The 21,674-nt window shown below is 37.9% G+C and overlaps 1 protein-coding gene across 1 annotated transcript in view; it reads left to right on the top strand.

The window, feature by feature from the left end:
- Positions 1-21,674, top strand: part of USH2A (usherin) — a 923,574-nt gene that overhangs the window by 550,515 nt on the left and 351,385 nt on the right. The window contains exon 37 of the mRNA NM_001191425.2: positions 12,438-12,617. Coding sequence (NP_001178354.2) covers positions 12,438-12,617 — 180 coding nt within the window. The remainder of the gene's footprint in view (positions 1-12,437; positions 12,618-21,674) is intronic.

The following is a 21,674-nucleotide window of genomic DNA, read 5'->3' as shown; positions in this document are numbered from 1 at the left end:
ATGGCTACCCACTCCAGTGTTCTTGCCTGGAGAATCCCAGGGATGGGGGAACCTGGTGGGTTGCCGTGTATGGGGTCGCACAGAGTCGGACACGACTGAAGTGACGCAGCAGCAGCAGCAGGCTAGAATACTGGAGTGGGTAGCCTTCCTTTCTCCACAGTATCTTCCCAACCCAGGAACTGAACTGGGGTCTCCTGCTTTGCAAGCAGATTCTTTACCAGCTGAGCTACCAGGGAAGCCCTAAATCCCAAAGAAAGGCAATGCCAAAGAATGTTCAAACTACCATACAATTGTGCTCATTTCACAAGCTAGCAATATAATGCTCAAAATTTTTCAAGCTAGGCTTCAGCAGTATGTGAATCGAGAACTTCCAGATATACAAGCTAGATTTAGAATAGGCACAGGAACCAGAGATCAAATTGCCAACATCTGCTGGACCATAGAAAAAGCAAGGGAATTCCAGAGAAACATCTACTTCTGCTTCATTGACTCTGCTAATGACTTTGACTGTATGGATCACAACAAATTGTGAAAAATTCTTCAAGAGATGGGAGTACCAGACCACCTGACCTGCCTCCTGAGAAACCTGCATGCAGGTCAAGAAGCAACAGTTAGAACTGGACATGGAACAACAGACTGGTTCCAAATTGGAAAAGAAGTATGCCAAGACTTTATGTTGTCACCCTGCTTATTTAACTTATATGCAGAATTCATTATGCGAAATGCTGGACTGGATGACTCACAGGCTGGAATCAGGATTGCCAGGAGAATTATCAACAACCTCATGCATGCAGATGGTACCACTCTAATGGCAGAAAGTGAAGAGGAAATAAAGAGCCTCTTGATGAGGATGAAAAAGGACAGTGAAAAAGCTGGCTTAAAACACAACATTCAGAAAACTAACATCATGACATCCAGTTTCATCATTTCATGGCCAATAGATGGGGCAAAAATGGAAACACTGACAGATTTTATTCTCTTGGGTTTCAAAATCACTGCAGATGGTGACTTCACCCATGAAATTAAAAGACATTTGTTCTTGGAAGGAAATCTATGACAAATCTAGACAGCATGTTACAAAGCAGAGACATTACTTTGCTGACAAAGGTCCGTTTAGTCAAAGCCATGGTTTTTCCGGTAGTCATGTATGGATATGAGAGTTGGACCATAAAGAAGGCTGAGTGCTGAAGAATTGATGTTTTCAAATTGTGGTACTGGAGAAAACTCTTGAGAGTCCCTTGGACAGCAAGGAGATCAAACCAGTTAATCCTAAAGGAAATCAATCCTGAATATTCATCGGAAGGACTGATGTTGAAGGTGAGGCTCTAATACTTTGACCTGATGCAACGAGCTGACTCATTTGAAAAGACCCTGATGCTGGAAAAGATTGAAGGCAAGAGGTAAAGAGGGCAGTAGAGGATGAGATGGCTAGTTAATACCGCTGACTCATTGGACATGAATTTGAACAAACTCCAGATATAGTGAAGGACAGAGAAGCCTGGCGTGCTGTGGTCCATCAGGTCGCAAAGAGTCGTACACGACTTAGTGACCGAAGAACAGCCTGTGCCACCATGTTTACTCTTGTTTCTCAACTCTCTTATAAATCATGTAAATAAGTGCAATAAACAGTTATCGAATGATTCCGTAATACTTTAGATCTGCAAGTCCATCATTTATGATGGCACATTGAACTTGGCCCAGGAAAGCTAGAAGTATGTTGTATGTCAGACGATGCCTTCCATCAAGTTTAGAGCAGCATTTTTTTTCCCCAGCATTACAACGTAGTGTAATGGCACTTGGCAATATTGGCATTTCTGATATGACTTCTTTGGGCTAGCTCAGCATTCTTAAAAAATAAATAGTTTTTTCACTCTGTGATTGAAAGGGTTAAATAGTACCAATTCATTACCACTCACAAAAGGATTTATTTTGTTCTCATAAATCAGTTTTATTCCACATTTTTATTATTCCCTTGGGTGAGCTACTCGGATTGAAATCAATACAAGTGCAAGTGACACAATCAATCTAGATATTTGATTATGGATTGGAGATCACTAGGTCTCCTTTTTAACCAGTTTCTTTCTGATCATCTCCCTGAAGAACTGAATATTCTTATTGGCATCTATGAGTTATGAACATGTTTTAAAAGCAGATAATAATCTTCATTTGTATACTGACAATGAAAGCCCCAACAATGAGCAAAGATTAAAAGATAAAGACTTACAGCACGTGCCTATAACATTGTTAATAAGCTGTTCACATTTCTCAATCTTCTCCTTAAGATGCAATGTTTTAAAAACAACTTTATTCTTTCTTTAAAAAAAAATACAATTGTTGACTATAAAACGTATTCTTAGCATTAAGTATGTGATTAACTATTTGCCATGACAGAGATGTTACTTATTTTTACACATTTATTTTATAGCTGAATCACATTAGCTGATCTAGGTAAACCTAAGAAAACAACTAAGGTGGATAAAATGTCTTTGAAAGGACTCAAACTGGTTCTTTTCATTTCTACAATTATCCAGGCTAGAAAGTCACCATCTGCAGGATCTAAAAGGGAAAATCAGTTCAACTTGAAATCAGGGAGCAAAAATCAATTAAGTTGTTGCTCAAGAGAGCAAAATATATATACCAAACTCTCTTTGCTTTACAAACAAATGTATTTCTTATGACCCTTTACATGCTGAAACCTTATTTTGGGACTAAAGGTACCGTATTACAGTTCTCTTGCTTCTGACGCCTGCCACCTTTGCTTGGTTCTTAAACCAAATTTTTACATAGGCACTGTTAAGCCATTTTGTAATTCATTTTCTTATGTTTAGAATAAGGCAATAAAATTATTTCTTTAAAATAAATTGCAAGGCAATATTAACACTGCATTTGCTTCTTAGAGCAAAATATTTTAGCCTTTTTTAGTCATTTACTTTTTTTCATTAAGATTTGTAGGAAGGGCTAGAGCCAGACATCCTGGAATGTGAAGTCAAGTGGGCCTTAGAAAGCATCAGTATGAACAAAGCTAGTGGAGGTGATGGAATTCCAGTTGAGCTATTCCAAATCCTGAAAGATGATGCTGTGAAAGTGCTGCACTCAATATGCCAGCAAATTTGGAAAACTCAGCAGTGGCCACAGGACTGGAAAAGGTCAGTTTTCATTCCAATCCCAAAGAAAGGCAATGCCAAAGAATGCTCAAACTACCGCACAATTGCACTCATCTCACACGCTAGTAAAGTAATGCTCAAAATTCTCCAGGCGAGGCTTCAGCAATATGTGAACCGTGAACTTCCTGATGTTCAAGCTGGTTTTAGAAAAGGCAGAGGAACCAGAGATCAAATTGCCAACATCCACTGGATCATAGAAAAAACAAGAGAGTTCCAGAAAAACATCTATTTCTGCTTTCTTGACTATGCCAAAGCCTTTGACTGTGTGGATCACAATAAACTGTGGAAAATTCTGAAACAGATGGGAATACCAGACCACCTGATCTGCCTCTTGAGAAATTTGTATGCAGGTCAGGAAGCAACACTTAAAACTGGACATGGAACAACAGACTGGTTCCAAATAGGGAAAGGAGTTCGTCAAGGCTGTATATTGTCACCCTGTTTATTTAACTTATATGCAGAGTACATCATGAATAACGCTGGACTGGAAGAAACACAAGCTGGAATCAAGATTGCTGGGAGAAATATCAATAACCTCAGATATGCAGATGACACCACCCTTATGGCAGAAAGTGAAGAGGAACTCAAAAGCCTCTTGATGAAAGTGAAAGAGGAGAGTGAAAAAGTTGGCTTAAAGCTCAACATTCAGAAAACGAAGATCATGGCATCCGGTCCCACCACTTCCTGGGAAATAGATGGGGAAACAGTGGAAACAGTGTCAGACTTTATTTTTCTGGGCTCCAAAATCACTACAGATGGTGACTGCAAGCCATGAAATTAAAAGATACTCCTTGGAAGGAAAGTTATGACCAACCTAAATAGCATATTCAAAAGCAGAGACATTACTTTGCCAACAAAGGTCCATCTAGTCAAGGCTATGGTATTTCCTGTGGTCATGTATGGATGTGAGAGTTGGACTGTCAAGAAGGCTGAGCGCTAAAGAATTGATGCTTTTGAACTGTGGTATTGGAGAAGACTCTTGAGAGTCCCTTGGACTGCAAGGAGATCCAACCAGTCCATTCTGAAGGAGATTGGCCCTGGGATTTCTTTGGAAGGAATGATGCTAAAGCTGAAACTCCAGTCCTTTGGCCACCTCATGTGAAGAGTTGACTCATTGGAAAAGACTCTGATGCTGGGAGGGATTGGAGTCAGGAGGAGAAGGGGATGACAGAGGATGAGATGGCTGGATGGCATCACAGACTTGATGGACGTGAGTCTGAGTGAACTCCAGAAGTTGGTGATGGACAGGGAGGCCTGGCGTGCTGCAATTCATGGGGTCGCAAAGAGTCGGACACGACTGAGCGACTGATCTGATCTGATCTGATCTGATCTGTTTCATGTCTGGCAAATTACCTCTGGAAGGCATATATCTCTAAAAGGTTAAAAAAGTCTTTCAGAAGCAGTTTAAATAGTAAACCCATCTTTCTTTCATTCAAGGATTCATTGATTACTCTTTGCTCCCCTTTTAAAATTTTTTTATTTTTATAAAATTCTTAAGAGCTGCTTTCCACTTACAGTTATTATGAAATATTAACTATTTTCTCCACATTGTATTCCCCCTATGTATTCCCACATCCTTGAGCCTGTCTTATACCCAGTAGTCTGTACCTTCTACTCCCCCACCCTTATGTTGCCCATCCTCTCCCCACTGATGACTACTCGTTTGTTCTCCATATCTGTGAGTCTATTTCTTTTTTGGTATATTCACCTCTTTGTGGTATTTTGTACATTCCACATATTCATGATATCATATAGAATTTATCTTTCTCTCTCTGGCTTATTTCACTTAGTATAATGCCCTCCAAATCCATCCATACTCTTCAGTTATTCTTTTTAAGCCTTTAGAACAGCAGCTATTGCTAGTGACTTTAAAAAAATGTATTTAAAATAAATATAGAACAGGCTTATGGACTCTGTGGGAGAGGGAGAGGGTGGGAAGAAAAAAAAATATTTAGAAGATTAATTGTGTAACATTACTTTACTCTTGCCCATAAATTTTAAAAAATAAATCAAAACAGCACCAGACAAAAATATCCTATCTGTAGAACTGTATTGCTCTTGTTTGAGCACAGACTTGGGGAAAATTATTGTGCAGCATCTTTTGGTGAATTGATGAAATATTCTGTGTATTTATTCCCTGAACTACAATTGTTATAATAGCAGAATGACCACTTTAAAGAGGAATCAAAGAAGTACAGCTTTTACTAGAGGACAACTAATTAAGCATCACATTAGAGTAATTACAATAATGGTAAAAGGAGGATGCATTAACAGAGCACTGTCTTTCTCAGAGCCTAAGTGCTTCACAAGCTACTTATTTTTTTCTCTTTCAAAATGTTCTGTGGAGAAGAAAGCTGTGTAAGTAAAGATCTACAAAAGTTTTGTATGTTGGCAAAAACTTAAAGTCAGGAATAGGTCCTTTTACCTATATATTAACTTAAATTCTTTCAGATTTATATCAAAATAAGATCTATTAAAATAATGATGCTTGGAGCATGCATTTGCATCTTGGGTAGAATAATTTGAAATATCTTTACAAAGAAGAAATAAAAGTGACTTAAATATTAATATGTGCTATCTAGAGTAACCTAGAATTCTTAGTTCCCATTTAAGGGCATACTGGCCACATGGCCCTAATTTGCAAAATGTCATTCAGCGTCTTTCACCTGGGGATTGGCAGAATTCTGTGATGGTGAGGTGAGGCTGAACAACACTAAAATTGAGACCCCCCCCAATACAGGAAAAAATATAGCATTTTCTTTTTCCAGCCAGATGTGGGAAAATTGGTCAATATCTTTTCTACCATAAGATGTAATTGGATTCAGAAAAAGGCTAACTTAAACAGGACCAGGTCTGACATGTAAAATCCTCACAAGGTAACAAGAATCAGTTTGGTTTGTTCGCTGTCATTCCTCATTATGATCTTTGTCACGAGAATGGATTCATGTTGTGCCATTTTCTGTTCTTGTTACAATCTTTGTCACATGAATAAGATATCAGGATGTTAATGCCTGGCATACAGTCTTCTGTGTATGATGATACTTACAAGACTACACTGACCTTTGCAATATTATGTATTCTGATTGGCTGTTCATTTCACCCCTTTTCCACAAGTTAATAAGGCTGTAAAAAGGAGAGAACTGAAATAGCCAGCCAGTCAAATTATAGAATATTGAAAAGGTCAGAGCAGTACAGCACAGAGGAAAAAAAATTATGGAATATATGGTGCATTAAAATTCTTGTGACAATGATTATAACAAGAATGGGAAAGGATACCCATTTATGTTATTTCAATCTAGAGAGCCCCATGAGATGATATTCCCAGAATAGTCATCAATTACTCATCTGTGACTCATACCTGTGAGAATATCTATTTACACTGGTTTTTGCTTAAAAACTAATTGTACAGAAAAATATCCTACGATTCAGCAAATAAGAACATGAAAAGTAAGATTTTAGCTTTAGAAATGGGCATCCAGGTTGTTAACATTTTAGTGTTGGTCTTCATATTCAAAGCTGAAGGAAAAGTTCCTTTCATGTAAAACCTGTGGCACATGTGAGATTTATTTTGATTGCTTCTTCATTTAACACTTTTTCCTTCAAAGTAAAATAGAAAAGTAGGACTGAAAGAATTAACCTTTTGGGAAATCCTTGAGAATGTAGAATAGTCTAAAACAACATCTAGGGTTTTATTTTAGAATGTTGTGTGATCTATACCAAATATGTTTTTCCCTTGTGATTGCATGATACAGGCCAGTGTGCAAAGAATCCTTCCTTTTCTCTGCATCCTCAGTGGAGAAAGAAAGAGAGAGAAACTTCATTCAGAAATTCTTAAGTTATTGTTCTCAGGTGTGTGATATACATACTTTTACATACTTCATGGTTTCATTTATTATAAAATCAAGCAAACAGGCAAAATTTTATTATGATTAAAACCAGAAAGATGTAGACGCATTGTGTCCAACTCTTTACAACCCTTGGAGGAGCCTAGTCCTCCAGGCTCATCTGTCCACGGATTCTCCAGTCAAGGATATTGAAGCGGATTGCCATGCCCTCCTTTAGGGGATCTTGCTGACCCAGGGATTGAACCCTCATCTCTTCTGTTTCCTGCACTGGCAGGCAGGTTCTTTACCACTAAATCCACCTGGAAAGCCCATATAGGTGCATGTATATCCATAATTATATATTCCCAATAGAATAAACTGTTATCATTTTTAAAGTCTTTCTCTTTATTGCTCATAATGCTTTTTCTCTAACAGTATGTTTTATCTGATATTAGTATAGCCAATTCTCTTATGGTTGTTATTTGCATAATATAGCTTTTCTTTTTCCTTAAAAATTTTTTTTATTCATTTAAAAATGTTTTTATTCATATTTTAAACTTTCTTGTAGCATAACTGTACTAGATTTTGTAGTCTGTAAAGACAGTCTGGTTTGCAAGTTAACTTTACACTTTCTAAAGATGCATTCTTTCACTAGTCAACATTTTGCAACCCAAAGCTAGAATCTAAACGCATCACTCATAAGGATGCCAAATGCGTCCTGATAATTTTTTCAAGCAAAGGAAATGAATTTCGATCATTACATTAAGGCCACCTTGAACATGGGTTAAATCATCCTAAAGCCAGTAATTATGCATACTGAAGAATCACCATGTGATTCCCCATACGCTCTGGTGTTCTCCTTTAGTAGGTCTGGGTTAGAACTCAGGTGTGTGAAGTACTCCCAGGCAATTTTGACATGGGTGAGCTCTGGAACACAGGTATAGACAGTCTCATGGTGCAGAGTTTAGTGCAATCCCCAGTTAAAACTGCAGTCCATGGGTTCACAAAGAGTCAGACATGACTTAGTGACTGAACAACCAGTTAAAGCTCAATGGCGCAGACCAGAGCTAAAGAAGGTAGATGAAGGGGACTCCAAGCTCACAGTGCCTGGAGGAGTCATGGGAGTTGTGGTTCCAGAACATAGAATCTTAACCCGACCAGCACCATCCATTTATACTCACAAATCAGGTCAGCGCTGAGGCTGACCAGACAGGAGTGGTCACCTGTGATAGGAAATGCTTATCACTGTAGTATTTTCTAGCTTGATTCTTGAGGCTGAACCAACGGGGCTCTATTTTCCAGCCCACTGAAAACAAAGTTCATGCAGTGAAAAGTAAAGTGCAACCCCTTTAAAAGGATCAGAGGACCTACATTTTTAAGATCTTTCCCTTAAAAGCTAGGAACCCAAACTGGCAAAGTTTATTGGAAGAAAGAGAGATCAGGGAGAATAAGGTGGAGAACAGCTGAAATCTCTGGGTCCTGTATTGGTTTTGAACCCGGAGATTTTTGAGCTTCAGTGAGGGTTGAAATCCTGTCATTTGCTCCAGGTCTCTGAATTGAGCTTTATGTTAGTGGAGGTGAAAGAACATTCAATTCACTCAGCTGCATGATTCCTGGAGATGTACAAGTTCTTTTTTGAGCTGAACGAAATGGTTATGTAATTGCATACTTCTCATAATTATTGAGTAATTATATACTTCTTATAATTACTGAGTAATCATTGTTCTATAACTAGGACTTAATGTTACAACTAATTGTATAATTACCATGTATTAATGTTATCCGGGAAACTTAGAATAAAGTGGTACTTAATATATTTCCCCCTGCCATGCCATTTTCAAAGCTGGCGATATTTTTCATTTTACAGCTAGAAATTTGCTTCAAAGACAAACAAACAAAATACAACGGGGAAAAAAAAAGCCTCACCAGTATTATCATCATAGACGTTAACTCATTGAGCTTATAGTTACACCAGGCTTGAAATGTGTAAAACTGTATTCTCTTGGCTTATTTTTATAATTTTCATTGTTATCTTGAAATTTGACATCTTATACCACTTTCAAGGAAATAGGGCGTTTTCCTGGGTTTCCTAGGATAAGCTGACCTTTTTGAAATTTTAGATCTGGGCATGTGACGATAGCAGCAATTGTTTCAGCTATAACTGAATATGTTTTTAAGGAACAGGACATTATGGGAACTTGAGAAGATCTTCAGATGTGAATAATGAAATTTTTCTTAGATCATAATTAGAAGGGATTCATGTTAATCTAAAACAAGTTTCTTAAGTGCAAGAACTGTGTCTTATTCGAGGCAGACTGTTATCAGCACCTACTCAGGTCTACTCCCTGTATGCAGTTGGAGCTCAATAATCAAGTTGACCAGTTGTAAAAATTCTATGAAAGCTAGTGTAGCATAATTTGGAAATGTCTTTTCAGTGCATTAGGAGCTTATCAACAGCTACTTTGTAAGTTTCATAACTTCTTCACCTATCTAGCTGTGTTGTCTATTCCTATTTTGGGAACTTAAAATCATCCTTAAACTGGGACTATGTCTTTATCTTGTTTTACCAAAAAGGAATAGAAATTATTCGTCCCATGTTTTAGCCCATAAGTACCATTTATTTTCTTTGCAACAAACTACTCCTTTGGATGTGCCAGTTCAAGTTCAGGGTAATAAATTCTCGCATGAACTAGGGATTTCTTCTGTTCATGGAAACACTTAACCTATCTGTGGACTTCACAGCAATAAAATTCTCAGCTAAGTACTCCATCCCAAAGTTATTATAAGTATCTTTTTTAAAATTTGGCATATTTTTAAAGTCTTGATCTGCCTTACCCATATTTCATAAGAAGGCCCATAACTAGATATGAGTTCTTTTCATCATTTGATCTTATTAATTTTAGAGTTTGAAATGCAACCTGATGAAACAATGGTACAGTGGAATTGAATGAGATTAGCATTGTTTTATTAATTGAAAAACCTTAGATTTTTGAATAATAATACTTGATTGGGTGGAGGTGGGGAGAATGTAGTAGGTAGGTACTAGAGAAAGTAAAATACAGGGTCAGTAATTCTTAATCACTTGATAGTTCTAAATATTTTTCAGAAATGTATCTGTTGCATGGATATAACAACAGACATTGTATCCTTTCTGCTGTAATGCATTAGTAGATTATCAACAACTACTTTGTAGGTTTCATAACTTCTTCAGGTACATAGATGTGTTGTCTGTTTTCATTTTGGGAACTTAAAACCATTCTTAAACTGTGACAAGGAGAAGGCAATGGCACCCCACTCCAGTACTCTTGCCTGGAAAATCCCATGGACAGAGGAGCCTGGTAGGCTGCAGTCCATGGGGTCTCGAAGAGTCGGACACGACTGAGCGACTTCACTTTCACTTTTCCCTTTCATGCATTGGAGAAGGAAATGGCAACCCACTCCAGTGTTCTTGCCTGGAGAATCCCAGGGATGGGGGAGCCTGGTGGGCTGCCGTCTATGGGGTCGCACAGAGTTGGACACGACTGAAGCGACTTAGCAGCCACAGCAGCAAACTGTGACAATGTCTCTATCTTGTTTTACTAAAAATGAATAGAAATTATTGCAACAGGAACAGTAACATTTCTAGCTGCTGCTGCTGAGCATCTCATTTAACGGTCATAATAATATGGCAAACAAAGGAGCATTATTATCCCCAGTTTACAGAAGAAAAATGAGGTTCAGAAATATTAAGTAACTTACAGGTAATTCCCTGGCAGTCAAGATATTAAGACTCAGTGCTTTTGCTATTGTGGACCTGGGTTCAGTCCTTAGTTATGAAACTAAGATCCCACAGCTACCCAGTGTGGTGGTAAAAAAATAAATAAAATTAAGTAACTTACAAAGAGCACACCACTCAAGAATGAAAAGGACAAGTTCAAATGCAGAAGCTCTCTGATCACCAAATTTATGTACTTTCCATTGTACTATACTGAGAGTGAGTGAAGTCGCTCAGTCATGTCTGACTCTTTGCGACCCCATGGACTGTAGCCCACCAGACTCCTCTGTCCATGGGATTCTCGAGGCAAGAATACTGGAGTGGGATGCCATTTCCTTCTCTTGCACTATACTAAACTATGTAAAATATAATATTTTTGTAAATATTGCACCTGTTAACTTTTGTCTGCTGTACAATGCAAGATCACTTTTCATATGTCACCATCTTTACTTTTTAAAACATTTAAACAGTAAAGATTATATCAGTATCCAGAGAGCTCACAAATATGCTTTCCCCTTGAAGCCAGCATCAGTGTTTTCTTTTTTATTTGTTTGCTTATATTTATAGCATGTATATGGGAAAAATTAAAGGTACATACAGTAAAAAAGTGTTCTGGCAAAGGAGGATGGCTATTTGAAGTAAATATTACTATTTCTAACTATTCTTTTTTCAATCTTTTAAGAGTAAATATAACTAAAGTTTACTAAATTAGGCGATATCTTAAAAAATTTCCTCATGGAAACTTTTCATGAAATCATCTAACATAGCAAATGAAATAAATGTTATAATATGCTGTTCAGTTGTAGCCTTATTTTTTAAGTCTAATTTCTAGCTTTTCTTAATCTTGAATGTAACCCAGTTGCATAGAAGATGGAGATAAAACCCTGTTATCAGACAAAAGTATTTTCCTGTATTCTAATCTAGAGATTTGGGTTCCCTGAAGTTTTGGAAGGAGGGTAGTGGTGGGACCTGATGATGTACTTTCACGGTGATTCTTATATACAGAGAGGCAGCCTCTGCATTTTCCCATAGAGGTAAAAAAAAAAAAAAAAGATATTCTGATCAAAGTGGACACATATTACTTCCTATCCCTAGTTACTTTTCAGAATATTGTCACCAATTTTGTTTTGAAGAGGTATTAGATAGAAAGTAGTCAACTAACCTTACAAGCAAAATGAGCAGAAAATAAACCAATTGGTACTGGTAATAAATGAGACATATAACACATATCTGAGTATGCTATTTATATCCAGAACCATTCCATTTAGGGAAACAGTGTGATTTCCTTCCAGTCTGTACATTAAAGAAAATTCGAGAACTTAAAAAAAAAAAACTCAAACAATTGTAAATAATCCATTATTAACTGATCAATTTATATATCTGTATAGTATTTATACTTATATCCATGATATTTGTGATTAGGCTTCATACTGTCTTAAAAACGTCAGTCGAGTTATTCACATCTCTACACTGAGTAAATTGGAAATTATTAAACATATTAATTCAGGTATCACTTTGTTCAGAAAATAATAAATTTATGTATGTTGATAGCAGCACATGAAATGCCCCTCTGGGTACTGATACAGATAGCTCTACTTAGCATTCTATATTTAGAACCCAAGAAAATACTCAAATAATAGAAGGAAAGAATCCTTAATTATATACTAATTTAAATACTTTTCTTTTTATAATCAGCAGGTGATAACTACACTCTTCTGAATGGCACACAAATCATGCACAGTGGTGAAGAGACCAACCTTTGGGTGCTCATCAACGGATTGGTTCCTTTTACGAACTACACAGTACAAGTGAATGTTTCCAATAGCCAAGGCAGCTTGATGAGTGATCCTGTAATGATTTCAATGCCTCCAGGGGGTAAGTCTGTGAACAGTGTTGGTATCTGAATGTATACAAATGCTCTAGAACTGTCTCCACTGAATGCCTGTTTATTGTTAGAATTAATTTTTTCAGAACTTAGAGTGTCAGTTGTATTTCTGGTGATTTTTGTTCTTGCTTTGTTTTATTGAGACCCTTATATTAGTATTATTTTATTGAGATCATTTTCATCTAGCACTCTGTGTATGCACACACATGTCTGTATGTATGTGTATGTACACACATGTGTCTCTTGCTTTATGCATAGTGAGAATATAGGGAAATTCTTTTTTGTCTGAGACTTCATTTAGATTCAAAATGCACATTTTAAATTTGTACTTTGTTTTTCTCATATAAGTGGTTTTCATTCCTGTTTTTTTGGAAAACAAGTTTAGATGTATATATAAACCTCTCATTTGACCAAAAAAGAAAAAAAGCAGAGTAAGGGTAATAGAATAGGAAAACTCTATTCGCACCACTGGAAAAGAATCCTTAAATTCCATGTCCTAATGATTAGAGTTCAGTATCATTTTCACAGGTGAAATGTGACTCAGCCTGGCCATTTTTAACCATTTCTCTGATAAAGATTGACTTACCTTATTCAGAACTATTATGATCTAGATTCAACCCTACCCTTGTTTTAACTATTTATAGGAACTAATTACTAAGAATAAAACTCTGTCTTAGATTGTTGTGTACAGTTCTTGAGCAGAAAGTACACTTCAGAAATAAGCATGATTCTTGGTTGAGTGTTTAGAAACATGTATTTTTTTAAATAACAAAGGAAAAGGACCCCAGGACACCCGGTGTCTGCTCATAGCCCAGCTTCAGGAACCAGTGTGTCCTGTACTAAAGGATGATGTCCTTATCTCCTTAAGAGTGATCTGCAAGGTTGGATAGATCCCTCTGCAGTCGTAAAGAGTGTAAGAGCAGCAGAGGTCTCATCAAGGGAAAGTAAGAGTTAATCTACAGTTTGTATGGAACTCTTCAGCCAAGGAAAAATTCATTACCTTCTATGTCATAAAAATTACTCACTATTATGTGCCTTTTATGACATTATAAGAATTAATGAGTAGATATTTACCAAAACACTTGAAACTCTAAATAGCAGAAGCCACATTGTTTAAGAAAAGAACGCTTGAAAGAGACTTTTGGGGCAGATCAACTCAGTTGCCTATTTTATGAACAGATAATTTTATGAAGAGAGAATTGAATTTAGGTAGGTGCCTGTTTAAGAACTGAGATCAAAACAAACCTTGGGTATTCCTATCTTCATTTTTTACTCTAAAGGGATTAAAAAGCATTTTTTACTCTAAAGCATTTTTTACTGCTAGAAGGGATTAAAAAATTGTGATGACTCTATACCCTAGTATATAATACCTTTTATTCCTATTTAGATATTAAAGAGTGATTAGTGCTTTAATGGAGATTTTTCAGTGATATAGTAACATCTTAACAGAATATGTGAAATATTTGAGTTGCATATTCATTTTCTGGCTTTTACACTGATTTCAATAGTTTGTAATTTACAGAAATTTTCATTGCATGCATAAAAGTGCATGTGTACTAAGTTGCTTCAGTTGTGCCCAAGTCTTTGAGGCCCTTTGGTGTGTGGGACACTGGGCTTCTCTGTCCATAGGATTCTCTAGGCAAGAGTACTGGAGTGGGTTGCCATGCCCTCCTCCAGGAGATCTTTCCATCCCAGGGATCAAACTTGTGTCTCTCATGTCTCCTGCATTGACAGGCAGGTTCTTTACCACTAGCGCCACCTGGGAAGCCCAGGGGTAAATTTAATTCATTGTTCATATGTTTAGGAATAGTGAAAGTGAAAGTGAAGTCGCTCAGTCGTGTCCGACTCTTTGCGACCCCATGGACTGTAGCCTATCAGGCTCCTCCATCCATGGGATTTTCCAGGCAAGAGTGCTGGAGTGGATTGCCATTTCCTTCTCCAGGGGATCTTCTTCCCAACCCAGGAATCAACGCTGAGTCTCCGGCATTGCAGGCAGACGCTTTACCGTCTGAGCCACCAGGGAAGCTATGTATAACCTAATAATTTATAATGTATGTGTGATTCAGTTAAACAGCAAGCTGCTGTTGTTAACTCAATATATACACTGTGTGAATGTATCTGTCAGTGAGTTAGTAGAAGAGTTAATATTATGCAAACACAAGGAAACTAAATATTGCTTTATGGTGGTACAGTTGGACTGAAGTCAACTGCTGAATCTTATCTTCATTTCCACTCAGTGGATGCATAGCCATGTCATTAACATAATGCTCTGGAAGCCAGCATACAATCATTCACTTCATGTACTCGGAAATCCAGAATTGGGGAGGTGGCCCTTCACCAAAAGAGGAAGCAAAGTGTCTTCAAAGACAGACAGTGATTTCCTCAAGTTTATTACAGCCATTAGCACATACTTCTCTTTATCATTAGATTGTTGTTGATTACAATTAGGAAACTTATAGCTTTGAAATTATCTTTTTTATGACCTTGTGGCAGTTTAAAGGTGATACCTCATTGATTAAATAGGTTTTAGTTCATGCTTCCTTTTACTTAATGATCTGAAAACATATTATCCTGATTTACACATAAAAATCATGCTGAAAAGCATGTGGCATTCACTAGAATATGTGTGTTTAAGTAGAATTAAATTAGTACTGAGAGTTATTAAAGAAATCTTCCATGCCTTTGTCCAGTGAACTGTGTTTCATACCGAAATGAATAATAAATGAACCGATATATCGAAACGAACCAACTTATAGGCAGAGAAGATTCTATATGCTATTTACTTTTCCATTATATTTGGATTATTTTCATTATTGCCATTCCCTTGATTTTAACATTAATGTCTTTTATGGTGATGTTGAATCCCTACTATCTTTCAATGCTGAATTATGCAAGATCTGTGGCCATAGCATCCTTAGCTGTTTTCTTCCTAGTGTAGTTGAAAAACAAGAAGAGAAAGTTTGGGCAAAGCAGAAATGCTAATTTTTTTTTCTTTATCAAATGTGGCTCAGAAAACCTCCTTTACCTCCTTGATCTGACTGAGTCCTACTCATTTTTAGGGTTTCAACCTGGAAGTCAGTCCATCAAGAAGTCATCTTTTACCAAGCAAGGCTGAGATAGGGCCCTTCTGTATCCTCGAGTTCAATCGCATAATGCTGAAATTGTTTGTCTCATCTGTCACAATCGCTGGTGATAAGAGCCTACACAGCAGGGACTGTTTCTTACTCACATTTTTATCTTTAATGCCTAGACCACACCTGACACATGGTAGGTGCATAATGAATAATCAGTGGGTGAATGAATAAATAAATAAGTTAGTCAAGATAGCTTAATTACCAGTTTTAAGTTGTAAGCTTATCATTGCTCAGGCCCGCTCAGACCTCCTCTTCTACCTGCACAATCCTTTATTGTAGCCAGCTGTGGAAAAGGTGACCTCCTCTGGGTATGCTTGTCCAGTGCAGAGATGCTGTGGCCATGCAGATGCAGGTGGGGATCCAAACTGTAAGGAGAGCAGGAGTATTAGAAGTAAGAAATAGTCTCAAAGTGTACTAACTCATGACTCTGGTTCCTTCCCTATTGTTTACTTAGGTAAACAGAGAGTAACAGACACTGGTTTACATAGGAATTTGGGAGAGGTAAGGGGCCATAGCATAAAGAATTTACCCTGGTACATCATCTCTTAGGCATTGGTTAGGAAACATCTTTCTATTCTGTCTGATGAGAAATATGATTAACGTGCAGTTTTATGTCTGCCGATTATACCTCAACAGGTCTGGGGGAAAATGTCCAGCAGAATCTAACTTCGAGCCCTTGTTAGTCCTATCAGATCTTCCTTGTTTCATTAATTGTGCTGTTTAATAAAATTAGTCTTATTTAAAAAAAAAAACTTAATTTGACCACAGAAAATAAAAGTAAGATTAAACAATGTGATAAACACAAGTTATTTGGAAGATGGAAATGAACACAAAAGAGATCATGAGACCAATAGCTCAGCACATAGATGGACAGTGGCGGATCCCAAACAGCATACACTTTTTGTTTAAAAATTCCCTTCAAATATTACTTGGTCAACTGAAGAGTTTGGTGTTTTGCCTTTTTCTTCAACTATGTAGCATACCCTTACCTACTTGTGTGTACTCAGACTTTTGTATTTCTACAATTACTATATTTTTTAACTGTTTGTAATAACATAATGCTCATATTTATCACTAAGATACTCTTAGAAATGAGAAATATCTTTAATCCAAGCTCTTGAATAGCATTACAGTGTAGGTTCAAGAGTTCTAGGAAAAGAATTAAAAAAAATAAAAACGGACTCCAAATGTTAATCCATAAATATGAAACTTTCTTCTGACCTTTACCCCTTCCAGGTCTGGAGTTACTAATGGGGTTAGGATTTCAACTCTTAATGGGGCTCAGTGCATTAGTGTTTTGTATGCATGGAATTCAGCATTCAGTTTAATAAGTGGTTGACATTGGTGATGTCCCTTAATTTGCTTAAATCTAATTGGCTCTTTTATCAGTCAAACCTGTATGGATTGGCAATTGATCAGGAAGGGTCAGCCATGACTCTGCATGTAGTTAAACGATGGAACCACCAGTTAAAATCACAATTGCATGATAATAAGCCAAGGAAGAACAAATGAGCTTAGAGGAAGGCAAAGAAGCTTAGAAGTTTTGCAGGATCTTCAAGTTCAGAACAAAGGCATTATAGAGTATATAAATTTTAAATACACTGCATTTTGCCTCCAGACTTAAACCTTTTTTCCAGATGAACTGAAATCTTGTCTGAAACTGTCTTTGTTACATCAAAGAACTACTCAGAAAGCTAAAAGAGACAGAAGAAGCATAAAAGGGCATAGTTTAAAATGATTAGTGACAAATTCCATACTGACGAGCTGGAAACAGATTTTTTTATGAAAGTTTTATATTTTTTCCAAAAGAAACAATTTTATTCTATTTATCTTTTTCTGAACTGCTTTATTGTAACAGTGAAAGGAACTTGGAGCAACCTTAGTTTGTGAACTTAACCCAGTTTTCTCTGACAGTAAATAATCTGTCATTAAAATTGATGAAAATTATAATCTACAAACTTCATAAAAATACTAGGCAGGAGGAATGTATTCCTTTTCCAAAGATGTGATATTAGAAAAGCAAATGCTAAAAAATGCAAATTGGTTGTGAGTGATTTTTTAGTTTATTTTAGTTTCTCCCTCCTCATCTTGACCTCCTCCTAATCTAAAACATCCTTGAGAGAAAAGGATTGAAATCTACTTGGAATTAACACTTAAGCACATTGTAAAAGCATAGACTTTGGAATCCTGCAAACTTTAATTTGATTCCCTTTTTTTTTTTTATTCATAGACTGAATGTCTAGAAGTGAATCCACAGACCTCTCTGAACTTCAGTTTGTTCATCTGCTTAACTGGCAGAATGATGATAACCACTTGATTGGGTAGCCTTTCCCTTCTCCAGGGAATCTTCCCAACCCAGGGATCAAACCCAGGTCTTCCACATTACAGGCAGATTCTTTACCAGCTGAGCCACAAGGGAAGTCCAAGAATACTGGAGTGAGTAGCCTATCCCTTCTCTAGTTGATCTTCCTGACCCAGAAAACTAACCTGGGCCTCCTGCATTGCAGACAAATTCTTTACTAACTTCTCTGGTGGCTGAGACAGTAAAGCACCTGCCTGCAATGCAGGAGACCCGGATTCCATCCCTGGGTTGGGAAGATGCCCTGGAGAAGGAAATGGCAACCCACTCTAGTACTGTTGCCTGGAAAATTCCATGGACGTAGGGGCCTGGTAGGCTATCGTCCATGGGGTTGCGAAGAGTTGGACAGGACTGAGCAACTTCACTTTCTTTCTTTCTTTTTCTTTATCAACTGAGCTATCAGGGAAGCCAGAGGACTGAGCAACACAGTTTATGTCACATGCTTAGCACAGCGTCTGCCTTCATAAATATTTGGTACTTACTATTTTCTTTATCTTCCTACTGAGATTCTTTTTTGGCTCTTGCAATATTGTAATTTAAAATAAGAAATATATACATGATCTTGGTCCCTGTTTCTGGCAGGAGCTCCAGAAACCTTTGGAATTTCCTAAGCAGAGCTATGAAAGGTGTCTTTTATTATGTTAATGGATGACTTTTGGAAAGTACCCAAGGATGGCGGTGGCGGGGGACAGGTTACTGAAGGAGCCAAACAGGTGATCAGAAGGTTGAAACTCTGATCCCACCCACCCCTGGCCAAATGGCCAATGATTTCATCATTCGAGTCTCTGTAATGAAGCCTCCATAAAAACCCAAAAGGATAGAGTTCCAGGCTGGTGAACACATGGATATTGTGGAAAGCGGGGAGTTCAGCACGTCATAGATGCTCTAGCCACTCCTTACATACCTTGCCCATGTATCTCTTCCATCTGGCTATTCCAAGTTGTATCCTTTGTAAGAAACCAGTAATCTGATGAGTAAATGGATTTCCAGAGTTCTGTGAGCCACTGTAGCAAACTAACAGAAACTGTAAAGGGGATGGTGATGATGCCAAAAGCTCATCTTCCTGAACACCAGTACCGAATCAAATCTCAGAGATAGTTTTGGGTGAAGTAGAAAAGCTCAGGTTTATTGCTTTGACCAGCAAAAAGGATCACAATGTCTCAATAAAACTTTATGTCCCCCTCTTCTCCTACCCCAGAAAAGATGGTGAGAAGTTTTAAAGTAATTGTTCAAAGAGGGTGTGATCAGCTCATGGACATTTTTCTGATAGGTTGGTGGTGAAGTAAGTAGGAGTCAGCATCATCAACCTTCAGGCCTAACTGGTCTGGGGTCTGCATGCTTGTGGGCAGTATACCATCATTAATCACTAACTTCTTTCACTGTGAGTGGGTTTCAGTATCTGCAGATTAGCTCAATGATATTATTGTGTATATCCCTTGAGGGAAACCTAGGACCTTGCCCCAAGACTGCTGTTGACTATTTGTCTCTCCCTGGTCTCACATTCCCTCCCTTCCCTGATTAGCAACTGCTTGAATATGGCCACTGAAACTCAGGGAAGGTCCTGGAGGCTGAATGATGGCTGTTTCCTATAATAGAAGAAATGGATGATACAGAAAGGCTTTGTGCCCAGGAGCCCATGGGGCTTTGCTTGTTATCACCTGGAACTGCTAATTTACAGCCAGTCAGTCTGATGTACTGGAGAAGGCAATGGCAGCCCTCTCCAGTACTCTTGCCTGGAGAATCCCATGGGCAGAAGAGCCTGGTAGGCTACAGTCCATGGGGTCACAAAGAGTTGGACACGACTGAACGACTTCACTTTCACTTTTTGCTTTCATGCATTGGGGAAGGAAATGGCAACCCACTCCAGTGTTCTTGCCTGGAGAATCCCAGGGACAGAGAAGCCTGGTGGGCTGCTGTCTATGGGGTTGCACAGCGTCGGACATGACTGAAGCGACTTAGCAGCAGCAGCAGTCTGAAGTACAGGTAACAACCTTTACTTGCCACTGGCATCTTGACTTGAAGGGGATCATTGGAACCTCCAGTTTGTACCAAGCCATTGGAAACTTCCATTAGATCAGAAGCATGGGTGACAACCTAGACTTGTGAATGGCATCAGAGGTGGCAGGGAGGGGAGCTGGAAATGAGCAGTCTTGTGGAATCTGAGGCTCTCTCCAGGTCCATAGTGTCAGAATTAGTTAATTGCAGGATTCTCAGCTAGTGTCCAGAGCTTGGCTTAGTGGCATGGAGGAACCACCCCCAACAAATACTTTGGATTTGGGTGTGCAAAACCTTTTACCTCTGAAGGCTAGACAGTGCCCTGGAGAGAGGGCAAGTGAGGATCAAAGTCTTTTACACATGCTAGAGAAACTAGGGTAATTTTGCCCTGCTCTTTTCTATCCCTTCCTACTTCTATCCCTCAGAGGGACATAAGTGACATAAATATGGCCAGGCCAGTAGCCCTGCTCTGGGGCAGTTTTGATGTGAATTGGATGATGAGACAGGAAGGATGAGAAGTGGTTTTCCTTTTGAAATACCTTAAATACCTCCCTCTATGACCTCTAGATCATAATTTTCAAATGATTTTTACATCAAACTCTCATTGGTTATCTTGGGATTTCAACAGGCAGAAAAGGAGCACGTTTTTTCTTGATGGATTTCTCTTCAGTATTCATGGTGAGCCACTTATTATACATAATTTTTGGATTATTTTTTTATTTCCATTATATGTACATTTTTACTCATAAATAAATGCCATTGTAACTTCATTAATGCTAGCCAAGAGATAAGAATTTGAATGTTTTTGGTGATTTTTTTGTAACCTTTTCCAAATTTGCCTTAACTATATATTTTTTTAAAAAAGTGAAATCTTGGAATTGAAAGTTTATTTCATTTTTCACTAAACAGGAAAGCACAGTAATTGTTCAGACAATACACTTTTGAATGACCGAGTAAAATCTTGCTCTTTAAAATGTAATACATAATTTTTGCCCAATATTATTGCCCAAAGAATACCGTTGCCCACTGATTTCTCACAGATCAAACTGCTGAATTAGTTTTCTTTTAGATTTTATTTAATTTTTTAAAGATGTAGATCTTATTTATTTAGTTATTTTATTAGCCGTACTGTCTTTGTTGCTGCCTGGGCTGTTCTCTAGTTGCAGTGAGCAGGGGCTACTCTCTAGGTTGCGATGTTCAGGCTTCTCATTGTGGTGGCCTGTCTTGTTGCAGAGCATGGGCTCTAAGTCACGTGAGCGTCTGGAGCTGGGGCGTGTGGGCTCGTAATTGTGGCTCCCAGGCTCTAGAGCAAAGACTCAGTAGTGCAGTCCATGGGCTTAGTTGCTCCGTGGCATGTGGGATCTTCCCAGATCAGGGATTGAACCCATGTCTCCTGTATTGGTAAGCAGATGCTTTGCCACTGAGCTACTAAGGAAGACCTCTTTTAAATTTTAAAAGACTGAGCTTTTCTTTTAGTTATGTATTACTCTGTACTCAAGCCACCTCAAAACTTAGCAATTTAATACAGAGACTCTTTATTATTTCTCATGCTCGGAGGG

This window comes from Bos taurus, chromosome 16, assembly GCF_002263795.3.
Source record: "Bos taurus isolate L1 Dominette 01449 registration number 42190680 breed Hereford chromosome 16, ARS-UCD2.0, whole genome shotgun sequence".
Taxonomy (NCBI): Eukaryota; Metazoa; Chordata; class Mammalia; order Artiodactyla; family Bovidae; genus Bos; species Bos taurus.
Note: the sequence above shows the minus strand (reverse complement) of the source record. Positions and strands in the feature narration are given on the sequence as shown.